This window comes from Ipomoea triloba, chromosome 4, assembly GCF_003576645.1.
Source record: "Ipomoea triloba cultivar NCNSP0323 chromosome 4, ASM357664v1".
Classification (NCBI taxonomy): domain Eukaryota; kingdom Viridiplantae; phylum Streptophyta; class Magnoliopsida; order Solanales; family Convolvulaceae; genus Ipomoea; species Ipomoea triloba.
In genome coordinates, this window is record NC_044919.1 from 32,395,722 (window position 1) to 32,409,200 (window position 13,479).

Here is a 13,479-nt window from a genome sequence, read left to right on the forward strand (position 1 = left end):
CTAAATGCACCACCAAGTATATTTTGTGGTGTACTAAATGCTAGTTTGTGGTGCACTAAGTGTTGATTTGTGGTGCACTTAGTAGTGGTCTGTGGTGGACTATGTGCTAGTCTGTAGTGCATATGGGAATGCTTGACGGTGCATTGGACTCAAAGCATCATCAAGTATATCTAAATGCACCACCAAACATATTTAAATATACCAACATATTACAAAAATGTCATCTCATTTTTCCTCTTTTTTATTGATTTACTGTCGTTGATCTAAACTCATGCAATGGGCACATCCCCGGGAGAAGGATGTTGCACAAGAACCAAGCTCCTATATACACACACATAAAGTCACACTCAAGGCATAATTTTATTTTGCTAGCAGCTGCAACACCGCAAGTTACATAGTTGGGGTATAACTCAAGTGGGAGCTAATTACTAGTAGCTAGTAGTCCCCCATGCACGGTGAAGTTAGTGAAACAGTAAGTAAGCGTACAAGAATTGAAATGAAAGAAGCATTCGATGTTCCTAAGGTTTGGAAACCAAATCATTATTTTAGTTGCTTGGAAGAAAGGCGATCGAGAGAGTTAGTGTGTTCGTTGCCATGTCGCCAACCCACTCCAACATAATCTATAGATGTGCGTTTATATGTTTGTTTCATCATTTACTACGTAGGTCCAACATAGAGAGCATGACCGCCTGGCCATGAACTTAATTGACTTGTGCTTTAAACTATCCATCTATTGTCCATTCATATTAATAACCTAGCTAGCTCAGATCAGGTAATGTGTACCTTCATTACCACGACTGACGGTTGAGGATTCACTGCACATTGGATAGTATATCAAAATCATTGTCTTTAACAGCCTATTACATTGCCATAGATGCTCCCTCCAACTCAAATTAGTACCTGCAAGATGTTTAATTTGTTCAAAATGATTTAAATTCGATTCTTATATCTAGTAAAAAATTTCATGGACGATCTATAAATGCTACTCCCTCCATCCCATTTTATGTGTATAGTTAGGTTAACAAGGTTTGGCTGAAGTTATTTTTATTTCAAATTTTCATATTATTAAGTTTAGTATTAATATACAAAATTTATATATTTATAAACTACACTAAAAGTACTATTAAACACAAAAAAAATTTTGAAAACAAACACAAAAAATTAAATTTAAAAATAAGTAAAATATAATAAAGAAAATAAACAATGAAGAAATAGTTGGTTTGACCAATAAATAGTAAGTATGACAGATTATAATTAGTACTTATGATACTTTAGCCACTTTAATGTATTAAAAAGACATATGCAAGTTTAATTCGATACTAGTTTTCAGCGGGTAGTTGGTAATAGCAAGAAAATTAAAGATTAATTGTTAGGTCTTCATTGAAACCCTAAGTTTTAATTTCAATTACTAGCTTTCAGGTGACCAAAAATTACCCTCAATAATTGCAGGGGTCTTGGTAAAACAAATTTTTGGGAGATTTTGAATCAGATATGGAGTGGGGAAAATTCATAATCACGACTGATAATGTGTATTGGTAAACCTCTCTGCTAGCTAATGTGTTGCATAATAACTGGAGAGGGTTTTGAAGTTTAGAGACAACAAGAGGCTGCTGGTCAACCTCAACGAATGAATTTACTTTAACAACACCCTATAGTCTTGAAATGGACAAACAATTTGGTGCAAATTCTTTTCGCAAATTATTACTCCAAAAATCTGCTGGAGATTAGGCTAGAACCATACATGTCATCACCTAATTAATCAACCAAACACGCCCCTCCCATATATATTCATGTGTATATATATAACCCACCAATAGGCTTCCATAACCATTCAAAACAAACTTCTTTCCCTACAAGACACAATTTAATTTGTTGTCTCCTCCTGCCTCCACTTATCAGTAAAGAAACGATAATGGGGTTCTTATTGTTTCATGCATTTCCACCACTTTTTTCTGCCTGTTTTCTTATCATCATGACCAGCCTTTTCTTCTTTCCTCATATTGCAGTGGCAAAACATGGATCTATCACCCGACACTACAAGTTTAACGTATGTGAAGTGTTTCTTGATTAGTCATCACTTCATTTAATTGCTGTTTTAGCAGTTTCGTTTGTTTGTTGTCTCTGGTGGATAATTCTTGTCTGTTCTTGATTGTTTTGATAGATACGCATGCAAAATGTGACTAGGTTGTGCCACACGAAAAGCATTGTGACCGTGAACGGTAAGTTCCCAGGCCCTCGCATCATTGCTCGTGAGGGTGATAGGGTTTTGGTTAAGGTTGAAAATCATGTTCCCAACAACGTCAGCATTCACTGGTATATATGCAGTTCAACTATCAGCTTAATATATAATGTAACTCGTAATAATAGCAGAAGAAAAATGTGTATAAAGCAAGAAATGTATGTTTTACTTGTTACAGGCACGGGATTAGGCAAATAAGGAATGGATGGGCAGACGGACCGGCCTATATCACACAGTGCCCGATTCAAACTGGGCAGAACTATGTTTACAACTTCACCATTATTGGTCAAAGAGGAACCCTTTTCTGGCATGCCCACATTTCATGGCTTAGGGCTACTCTTCATGGACCTATCATCATCCTCCCAAGGAAGAACACTTCTTATCCTTTCCCTAAACCCCATAAAGAAGTCCCTATGATCTTTGGTAACTGCAGATCACTCTTTTTACTTGCTTCTCCTAGTTGAAATTAACATATATATAATCTTGTTATAGGCTTAATAATAAACTTTTAGTTGATACGGAACAGAACTTTCAATTCTATAAATAATTTTTGGCGAAATGCAGGTGAATGGTGGAATGCTGATACAGAGGCTGTGATTAGCCAGGCACTTCAAAACGGCGGCGGGCCGAACGTTTCTGATGCATATACCATTAATGGACTGCCTGGACCATTATACAATTGTTCTGCAAATGGTATTATGAGTTTCAACTCCCAGTAAAACTATATATTATACGGGCAATTTCAGCCAAATTGATTGAATTAGTAACTAAACTATATATTATAGGGGCAATTCCAGCTAAATTGATTGAATTAGTAACTAGGAGGTTACAATTAAGTTCGACTCCAAATATGAGGTCAAGGTTAATTGATTTTCTTGATTTCAGTTAACCAGTTATGAATAATCTACACTGATTTACCTCCTAATGATCATTTATTGAGCAATAGTGACTGCTGTTTTCAACATTAAAAAGAAAACTATATATGGTAATTATTTGGTTGTAATTAAAGCTAATAATGTCAAATTTTCTGTTTTTAGAAACGTTTAAGGTGAAAGTGAAGCCTGGGAAGACATATCTCCTACGTATGATCAACGCTGCACTGAATGATGAACTGTTCTTCAGAATCGCCAACCACACTGTAACCGTGGTGGAAGCGGACGCCGTTTATGTTAAGCCGTTCGAGACAGACCTTCTGGTCATCGCACCAGGTCAGACAATGAATGTTCTTCTGAAAACCAAGGATAATCCTCCGATGTCGACGTTTTTCATGGCGGCCAGACCGTATTTCACCGGCCAAGGAACCTTCGACAATTCCACAGTCGCCGGAATTCTCGAATACGAAATCCCACCGATCAAAAATTCCAAGAATTTAACCAAATCCATTGCTTTGCCTCCCCTGCCTCCGATCAACGGCACGTCTTTCGTCTCGAATTTCACCGGAAAACTCCGCAGTTTGGGGAATTCGCAGTTCCCGGCGAATGTCCCCCAAACCGTGGATAAAAATTTCTTCTTCACCGTGGGCCTCGGAACCAACCCGTGCCCTAAAAACCAGACGTGTCAGGGCCCAAACGGCACGAAATTTGCGGCTTCTGTTAACAATGTCTCCATGGTTATGCCCACGACAGCGATTCTGCAAGCATTTTACTCCCAGAAATCCAACGGTGTATACGCTACAGACTTCCCAAGCGTGCCTCTAATGCCGTTTAACTACACCGGCACTCCTCCGAACAACACTAAGGTGGTTAACGCCACCAAAGTGGTGGTGCTCCCCTTCAACGCCACCGTGGAGCTGGTGATGCAGGATACTAGCATTCTTGGCGCGGAAAGCCATCCTCTCCATCTTCATGGCTACAATTTCTATGTTGTCGGACAAGGGTTCGGAAACTTTGATCCCAACAAAGATCCTGCTAACTATAACCTTGTTGATCCTGTTGAAAGAAACACCATTGGTGTTCCTTCTGGTGGCTGGGTAGCGATTCGCTTCCGAGCTGACAATCCTGGTTAGTATTATATTTTTCAGCATAAGTATATGGTTTCACAGAATTGAAGCATGTGCTCTATCTCAAGACTAAAAGTCTAAGCTGATAGTTGGATTGCACATTTATGTTTATATATTATATATATATGCTCAACACACAGGAAACTCACTCTACATTAAATTCTTTTGATATGGTCTTAGATTATGTAAGTATGTTTTGGCTTACAATTAATGATGTTGTTTGGATTATATATAGGTGTTTGGTTTATGCATTGTCACTTTGAAGTGCATTTGAGCTGGGGTTTGAAGATGGCATGGATTGTTAAAGAAGGGAAGCTCCCTAATCAGAAGCTGCTTCCACCACCATCTGATCTTCCCAAGTGTTAAATACAACATTTTTCCACCTGAAATTTCATGGGGGCAATTTACATAACTTATCAATCTTTTGTTGTTGCATTTCAATACTTTCTTGTGAGCATGATATTATGTTGTTTTTTTGTATGGAGTGGACAAAAAAAAGATCAGAGTTTTGGATACTCGGAGTAGAATGTTGTGACAGCAAAATGTATAGTGAAGCTTTTGGGTTTCTGGTTTTGTATTGCTTGAAAGGCAAATCAATAAGAGGATCTATATATAATAAATCTCTTCCCCTCTCTAATCTCTTCATGAAATTAATCTCCTAGTAACTGAAGAGATGTTCTAGCTGCAGACATGGAGAAAGCATCTTCAATAGCATCATGTTGAGATAAACGAGAAATGGTAGAAAGTAAAGAAGTCAAGATTTACATGATAGAACGAGCATCCAGGGTTACAAGCAACACCTGTTATCCTCCAGTACATATGAGACATACACAACGAGAACAAAACCTGGGCTGGCGGGGTGTCAGTAGATCTCAAGATTGCTGTTTCAGATTACTTTACAGCTAGTAAAACAGTAAAGGAATTATCCTTCTAGATGCTGGCTGTCAGTAGATCTCTCTCACTTATCTCTTCTCATACCCACCATGAACTGATGCCAGTAGGTCCAGAATTACCAGCAATCGTGAAATGGGGGCGCGAAATATAAAGAAATTTGCACCTGCAATCTGCAGGAAGCAGCTGGCTAGCTTGATTGTTGGCCAGTTAACTAAACCAATGTGTCAGGATCAGAAGTGGGATTTTTAACTGATTGTAAAATGTAGACCCTGGTGGTACTTTTCCTACACATATAGACCTTCCAACAAATTCTGTTTGTCGTTTCCAATAGATTTTTATCAACCTGTCATACATGTGATGCCTGATCGATCTGTCCACTCCTTATATGCAATGGTAAGAGGCCCCCTGGTGCTCCCCTCTGATTTTAATTGCCCTGTTAATCATATGCGGGCTGTGTTGTTTTGGTAGATGCAGAAGCTTAGATACTCAAATAGGGGATGTTGCAGAGATGATTTCTGCAAGAAATGATGACTATTTAGTTTCTTCATGAATGGTGTAACTTCTGCAGAAGTGAATGAAACAACATAGTTACATATATGCATGGAACATGTGTTCTGCAACTGTCTAGATGACTTGTGATTTATGTAAGCTTTCTGAGCTTCCTGATTGTTGAGATTAACGAGAACAAGAAGCAATAACTTAGTCATATTTGTCCCATACTAGACTCAAAACCTCATATAGTGTATAAGTGTCTACTGAGCAGTATGAGTACCGTGAACTGTATGTGTTATATAATGAATATTCTATACTCCATCAATCCAGGTTTATATTAGGCACAAAGTCTGTTGAATAACAACTATTAGTTATTCAGTCCAACCAAACTAGCACTACTTAATTAAGGCGTTAATATATAATATATAATATATATTATATATTATTAGGGAAAATCTTACAACATATCCAACACTTTTGTGTTATGTTACAGTTATGACTTCTGCTAGTGCATATATCAGAGTGCACCAGATGCCATGGAGGAATTTTATGGTGTGAAAGTGGCAGTTGAGTTCAGGTAGAATGTCCTGGGGTTTTGACAGTTGTGATTGAACTGTGATGAATGATGATATTGAAATTTTACCTTAATCCTAAAATGAGGTGATTGGATAGGTGGAATTGTCAATTATTGAAATATGGACTGATTCCATTTTAGTCCAATTAAGCATCTTGTTGACCCTAATCTACATTTTGTGATAGTAACGACAAAAGAATTGCAACTTTTTCCATGCACCTATGCCTATGCTATGTCTTCACCTTTTAACTAAATCAAGATGCCTACTCTTACACAGTTATTTTCCATAATTGAATACCTCCATGGTAATTTTTTCTTTTTTCAGATTTACAGTGTCAAAGGCTCTATTGGTATATCCACAAATAATTTTTTTTTAACCTGACCTAACAGCCTTATCACCCACCTACCCCTGGGGTGGGACAGTGGAGACAAGTAAAGTCCCCTGTTCAAATATGTTGATTAGCTATGTCCTATGTCTGGTTTCAAATGCCAATTCTCACCTGATGTATAACTTCAAGAATTCAGAGTGTTAGATAGCCGCAAAATGTAAAGTTCGGTTTTTACTAGAGTAATTAAAGAATTGATTTTGTTATAAGTGCTATCATACAAACATTGTAAGAAACATGTAGACAGTATAGACACATTACACAATTTATCTCATCGATCCACTCAGATTTCAGGATAGGAGTAGGGAAACCTTGTAATTATAGTGCAACCTTAAAAATTCAAGCTAATTAGGGTTCTCGATCATATTATTTTGTATCAATGTAACACAAGTGAACCATGTGCATGCTAATCCAACCCATCATGCTAGCCCAAATATTAGACTTAATTAGGGTCTAGGTTCATATATATGGTAGATATAGACCCAAAAAAAGAAAGGGAAAAGGGAGAAGAAGAAAAAGCAAGAACCTTGATCAATGCATTTGGGTGATTCTTAAATGATATTGGAAGCTGGAACTAAGGTCTTAGTTTTCTCAGATCCCATCTGTATATTTTGTATCATTCAGAAAAAAAAAATTATATATATATATACACACACACTTGTGACTGTGAGTCCCAATTGCTGCAAGAAAGGAATATTTCTAGCCCAAAAGGCCAAAATAAGAACCAGGAAAGTGACAGACCATGTGATGTGAATCATATTCAGCAAACACCATTTTCATTTCAAACCTATATATATATATATATATATATATATATAATAGTACATTTCTGCACTGTTGCAGCTGCTAACACCCTCAGTGATCATCACCCTGTTTGAATTGGAACCACATTTCCATTCTCAGATACATAAGAGTCATATATAACATATAATGATGATATAATTATAATCTTATTGTCCTCCATGGAATGGCAAAAAGAATGCATCTGGGGATCAGAGCAAAAGAAGAAGAAGAGAAGAAGAAGACTCTTCAATTCATTCCTGGTGAACTATCTGCCTTGTTTCTAAGAATCTCCATGCTTGTTCCAATGAACAAGCATGCCGATGCAGCGCTTAACAATGTAGAACTTCGCCTTCTGTTCCTTGGCCAAGTTGCTGCACTTGCGGGTGAAGTTGCTCTTGTTTGATGAGCTCTTGGAGGCTGAACTCTTCTGCGAATAGCTCCGAGGCAGCGAATGCTTGGAAGAAGAAGAAGGATTTTTCTGGGAGAAACTCCTCATGAGTGGTGGTGGCTTTGAGGATGAACATGATGAGTGAGTGTAAGTATCATTCTTGGACAATCTCCATTTCTGATCATCCATGTAATACTCCATTCTGTATATGATGACTGACAGACAGACAGGGAGAGGGAGAGAGAGAGAGAGACTGTGATATAAGCCATGTAGGTGAGGTGTTGTGATCTATTTATAGCAGAAAAAGGATAGCGGCTTGCCAAAAGCTGACATGTGATCTAGCTGACATGTGATCTAATATCACTTGTTAAGATCAAACACTTAACATTATGGTAAAAGTAATAGGGCATAGCATTTAAAGTCATATTTCGAAAGACAAAGTAGACTTGACCTTTTATGTTGCACCCAGCTTGTCTCGAACAATGTGAGCTATAACTTTTAGCGTGAGTGGTAAGTACAATTAATATTGGTTGGTGCTGGGAGGGGGCTCTGTCTCAAACAATGTGAGCTATAGCTTTTGGCATATGGCAAGCGCAATTAATATTGGCTAGTGCTGGGGAGGGAATTATTGAGTGGATGTCGATAAAGTTCCTAAAGGCCAAGCCCAACACCTAGTCTGTCTCGAAATAGACCACCATCACATGGCCCCTTACCGGTCCGTTACATGTCTCTAATACCACTTGTTAAAATCACGCCAAAAGATATAACTAGTAGCGAAGGCGCAACTTATTTTCTTACTTATAAACCATCACATTGTTCAAGACAGACTGGGTGCTTGATTTATAACACAATGCTCTAACGACCTGGACTGGACTAGACCCCTTCAGGCTTAAACTTAATACAATTATTTATCATCATAAAATAAATTTATTGAGTGCACACCCTCAAAAAATAATGCAGGTTTCACTTAGTTACTAAAAAAAAAAAGGACAGGGGTGAGAGGAGATTACACATCACATGTTCATGCTGACAACAAAGTATTTATCTGTCTGCCGGTTTCTCTTTTATGTGCATAGTTTAACCTCTTACCTCCGGTCCCATTCCGAAGTTTTGTTTGACAGCGTCAAATATTTTATACCTCTCCGGACATAATTTTGTGGGTTGTTGAACGCCATTCTGGCCGGGGATCCATCAACGTCATCCTTTATGGAGATCCGGCCCCTGTATGGCGCTCCATGCAACAATCTTATTTTTATCTCTATTCTTATTAATTATATTCTTTCAATCTTTCTTTTTTTGAATTCTCTGAACAGGCACGGTGCACGCATATGCATAAATGCATGAACAATTGATATATGCAGCGTAGATGGCCGGGAAATGCAACCTCCGGCGCCCTCACACAAAGGTCGGTGACTCATTACACTATTTTCAAAGGCTACAGGTGTATGTGATCGGCCGGAAAAATGGATTCCGGGAATATTGATATCCCTATGCACTTAGTACTTAGTAGAGTGAATTTAGTAAAAAGTGTATAGTAGTTCAATAAAGCATGTTACACTTTAATACTATTGACTAGAAAGGACGGATTTGCCCTTCAGTTTCACGGCTGAGTAACGCTGGACTAAAATTGTCCACTTTTAACAAAGTCATGGCAAAACGGGGTCAAATTAATAAATTCGGACTAAAATTGTCCAATGCACAATAAGTGTAGGACCAAAAAAGGAATTTACTCTAAATAAAATTTGGATTAGTCTTATAATAATGGAACCTAATTTACCGAATGTTGTACCATATTGATATATATTGTCAAAGGTACTTGGAGTTGGAGGGTTTGATGGTATCAATAATTAATGTAAATTCTGCTACAGAATTTATATATATTTTTACAGTTGCGGGCGAGAGTGAGGATTGTTGTGCAGAATTGGAGTGAGGAGTTAAATGGTTCAAATCGATGGAAATGTACAAAAGTAAAACATGTCTGTTAAGGACAATAATTCTCTGAGAATACTGAGTTGTAAGCTTGTTTTTGTTTTCTTGGACTTTACCCCCTCTTCTGATCTATCTCATGACAATCCGGCTGTAATATTTTTTTGTCCATTCAGCATTTGCCATGTCAGATCACTTGCCTCGTCACCCCTATATCCATTTTCATGGGATTCAAATTTTGAATTTGTTTGTGTGCGTGAATTCATGAATTATATGCACCTTAATTGGACGATGCATTATGTATGTTGGTCGAATTTAATTAAGTTGAAAATGAAGTATGCCCACAAATCTTGTTTTCTTGTATGCTTAGCACTACTATTTTAATAACCTAAAGATTTATTATATGGTGCCATGGTAGTACGAATAATGAACACATTATTAGGTAGGTAAGCGAAAATGGATTTTGTAACATTATTATCGGCACAATTCAAGTGCTCGCTCAATCAATTTTAATCTTATTTTTAAAGGTGGGGTTCCAACCCTAGCCCACTGAAAATATAGGACCGAAGTCATTCAGGGATTTTGACCAATAGGTTGTGTGAAGACATCTTGTGCGTAGAAGTTTACACGTGATGGCAAATTATACAATGGACGAAAATCTACTATACCTTGCATTATTGACCTTGGTCCAAAATAACCTTTAGATTTTGTTCCTGCAGTCTGTACTTGCAATTAACAATTTATGTGCATGTAAATAAATTGAAGACACATATATAACATGTTAACTACAGACTCATAAAATAGTAACTACAGTTACATAAATTGTTGACTACAAGTACAAAATATGTTACATGTAGACACATATCTAATATGCTAACAATATATTATGTATCTGCAGTTAATATATTTTGTACCTACCATTAACCGTTTATGTGTCTGTAATTAACATGTTATGTATCTTCAATTTATTTACAAGCACATAAACAGTTAACTGTAAGTACAAAATATATCAACTGCAGATATATGATTTTTGAATTAGGACCCACAATAATGCAAAATTGACCTTAGTCCATAGTATAACAATTGACATATAACAAGGAAACCTTCATGGGCCTTGAAGCCTACATGAGATAAATTGCACTCATGTGTAATAGCTCACAAATCGTACTTGAAAGATTCTATGAATTCTTATATTAGAGAATTTTCAATGCTAATATTTGGTGTGCCATTTCGATCAAACCAGCCAAAATCTATAAATGTGCAAATACACTGCATTATCCGCACATTCACAAGAAGGAGAAACAAAATAGAGAGAGTGACCATCACATTTTCTGTTTTTTTTTTTTTTTTTTTTTCCAAAAATTTTATTCTCATCACCTAAACAGGTCCCGACTGTTCCTTAAAGACAATATTCATTTAATATATCACATGAATATAAAAACGTAAGTTAAACATTGTTGGCGTGATATATTTCCCAGGGAATCTTTTGACTATTCAAAATGAACCTAAACTAGTAGGAGAAAATCAAGAAATAAAGATGCTAATTGAAACATTTGACCAACCTAGTGGATTACAATTTGCATGCAACTTGTCGTGTGAATTATCCATAGATTCTGATCATTATTACGGAGTACTATTTCTTGAAATTATTATTATTTTTTATTTTTATTCTTATTCTTATTATTATTTATCTTTTTGGGAAAACATATAAAAAGTAAGCATGCAAATGTGCATAATGTAAGCTCATTATGTAATCTACCAACATGCATGCAGGCCATAGCGTAAAAGTCGTAATGTGTGAACAAGTATAAGTTGATAACTTTGACAGGCTAGCTAAATTGGTTAGGTAATTAGCTCGATAATTGTTTATTAATTTTTTGGTTTGTGTAAATTCGTTATGGACAACTTAGTTAATTTACTGGCTTTTAGTCCTTTAAGATAAAAAAGCACTCTTTGTGGGAGATATTAACACGTTAAGCGGCATTATTCCCTTAGTCCTCCAAAACTTTTTGAACTATACACACATGCAAGAGATACGCGACTGATTGGCACGATAAACTTTGACATTATTTAAGAAAAAAAAAACAATGATGTTTTTAGTAATTAATTACAAATTAAAGTATCATTCTAAGACGATGTCGACAAATATCGATATCGATCTCTTGCATCGTAGTATCTTGAAGAATCAATTCTCCATCACCAAGGTTTGATCCGATAGATAGTCATCCATTTGAAATGGTAACAAGGTATTATCACACTAGATAATAGCTGGCAGACATAATTTGATTAACAGTTAATTGAAATTATTTCGATTAAAACAACATTTTTGGTTTCATTCAAAAATAAAAGTCTTGGTTAGTTTTGATAATTATGAAAATTTTCAATAAAAGTAATTGGGTAGGTCAAAGAAGATAAAAGAAGAGTCAAAAGCAAATTAAGTAATGATATATGTTGTGTACCAAATAATTAGAGGGGTCAAAGGTGGATTTTGGTAATCATGTGAGCACCGAATATTTGCACTTAGAGGCCCACATGCAAACACGTGGCCTACACCCCTAATATGCAAATTATATCAAGAATCATGATCTATCGTGAATTCTATGTAAATGCAGTTATCATATTATGTATCAGGATATATGTTTATAAATAAACAATAATATATATATATATATATATATATATATATATATATATATAAATATAATTTATTAATTAAATATACATAATAACGATTGCGTACTCAAAAAAAAAAATAACGATTGCCTTGATACCAACCATTTTAGAGGAAGTCATAGTATACTTACTCTTAAACCATGATGATATCGAAGATTATAATCTTTGTCGAAACAAGACCTAAAAGATGCACTGCTGAGATTTTTAAGGTTGTGGTTTGGGCCAAGAAGAAATGGCCATTATTGAGATCGTACCTAAAGTGACTGTCCAACTAGTGTAATGTGGATTTGGACTTGCTCAAGTCAGAGTTGTTGATAAAATTAGATTTTGAGTTCGTAGTTTGAAATTTATTAAGTAATTCAAAACTCTTTTTCTTGAGCCAACACTCTCGCGAGAGTGAGGGAGAAAAAAAAATATTATTTGAGATTAGGCAAAAAATTACTTGTGTAAGACGGTTTCACAATGCGACAGGTCGGGTCAAAATGAAAAATGTAATACTTATACGCACAAATGTAGTACTAATTAGAAATAAAATATTTATTACTTATATGTGAAAATGTAATACTTTTACATTTTGATTTAAAAGTATTACATTTTTCTTCAAAAATATTATATTTTTCCTTATAAGTAACAAGCATTTTATTCATGATTAGTATTACATTTGAGCATATAAATATGGCATTTGCATGTTGATCTGACCCGAACCGATACGTCTTACGGATAAAGATCTGTAAGACAATCCCACAAAAATGTGACCCTAGTATTACATTTGAGCATATAAATATGACATTTGCATGTTGATCTGACCCGAACCGATACGTCTTACGGATAAAGATCTATAAGACGATCTCACAAAAATGTGACCCTTAAGGTTAAAGATGAAAAGATTTGTCTTAATGTATGTTCATAACTACTTTCTCAACCTACTGAAACACAACGAGTCAACAATTGACTTCACTGAGGCTCGAACTCACTCCTATCATCCATGTGGAAGTGTTAATCGAGACATCGAATGCCACTTGACCACAAGGTCTTTAGCAAGTGCATTTGTTACTTGTTAGTTTAGGGATCCGATTATACCGTTTAGCTAAACAATCAAGTTGGCCCAAAAATACATAGAGAAAC

General features: G+C 36.0%; 2 protein-coding genes across 2 annotated transcripts; one reads left to right on the forward strand and one right to left on the reverse strand.

Annotated features, from left to right (window-relative positions):
• Window positions 1-1,847: 1,847 nt before the first annotated feature.
• LOC116015308 (laccase-17-like) lies at window positions 1,848-4,875 on the forward strand. The gene is made up of 6 exons (XM_031255349.1): window positions 1,848-2,047; window positions 2,162-2,313; window positions 2,418-2,662; window positions 2,804-2,932; window positions 3,277-4,239; window positions 4,474-4,875. The coding sequence occupies exons 1-6, from the start codon at window positions 1,913-1,915 to the stop codon at window positions 4,602-4,604; spliced, it is 1,755 nt and encodes a 584-aa protein (XP_031111209.1). The 5' UTR covers window positions 1,848-1,912; the 3' UTR covers window positions 4,605-4,875.
• Window positions 4,876-7,329: 2,454 nt separating this feature from the next.
• On the reverse strand, window positions 7,330-8,002 carry LOC116017701. The gene has a single exon (XM_031258325.1). The coding sequence runs from the start codon at window positions 7,954-7,956 to the stop codon at window positions 7,648-7,650; it is 309 nt and encodes a 102-aa protein (XP_031114185.1). The 5' UTR covers window positions 7,957-8,002; the 3' UTR covers window positions 7,330-7,647.
• Window positions 8,003-13,479: the final 5,477 nt, after the last annotated feature.

Coding starts and splice junctions, on each gene's coding strand:
- LOC116015308 (XM_031255349.1), top strand. CDS start 1,913: ATGGGGTTCTTATTGTTTCATGCATTTCCACCACTTTTTTCTGCCTGT. Junction 2,314..2,417: donor AACAACGTCAGCATTCACTG/GTATATATGCAG, acceptor TACTTGTTACAG/GCACGGGATTAGGCAAATAA. Junction 2,933..3,276: donor ATACAATTGTTCTGCAAATG/GTATTATGAGTT, acceptor TTCTGTTTTTAG/AAACGTTTAAGGTGAAAGTG.
- LOC116017701 (XM_031258325.1), bottom strand. CDS start 7,956: ATGGAGTATTACATGGATGATCAGAAATGGAGATTGTCCAAGAATGAT.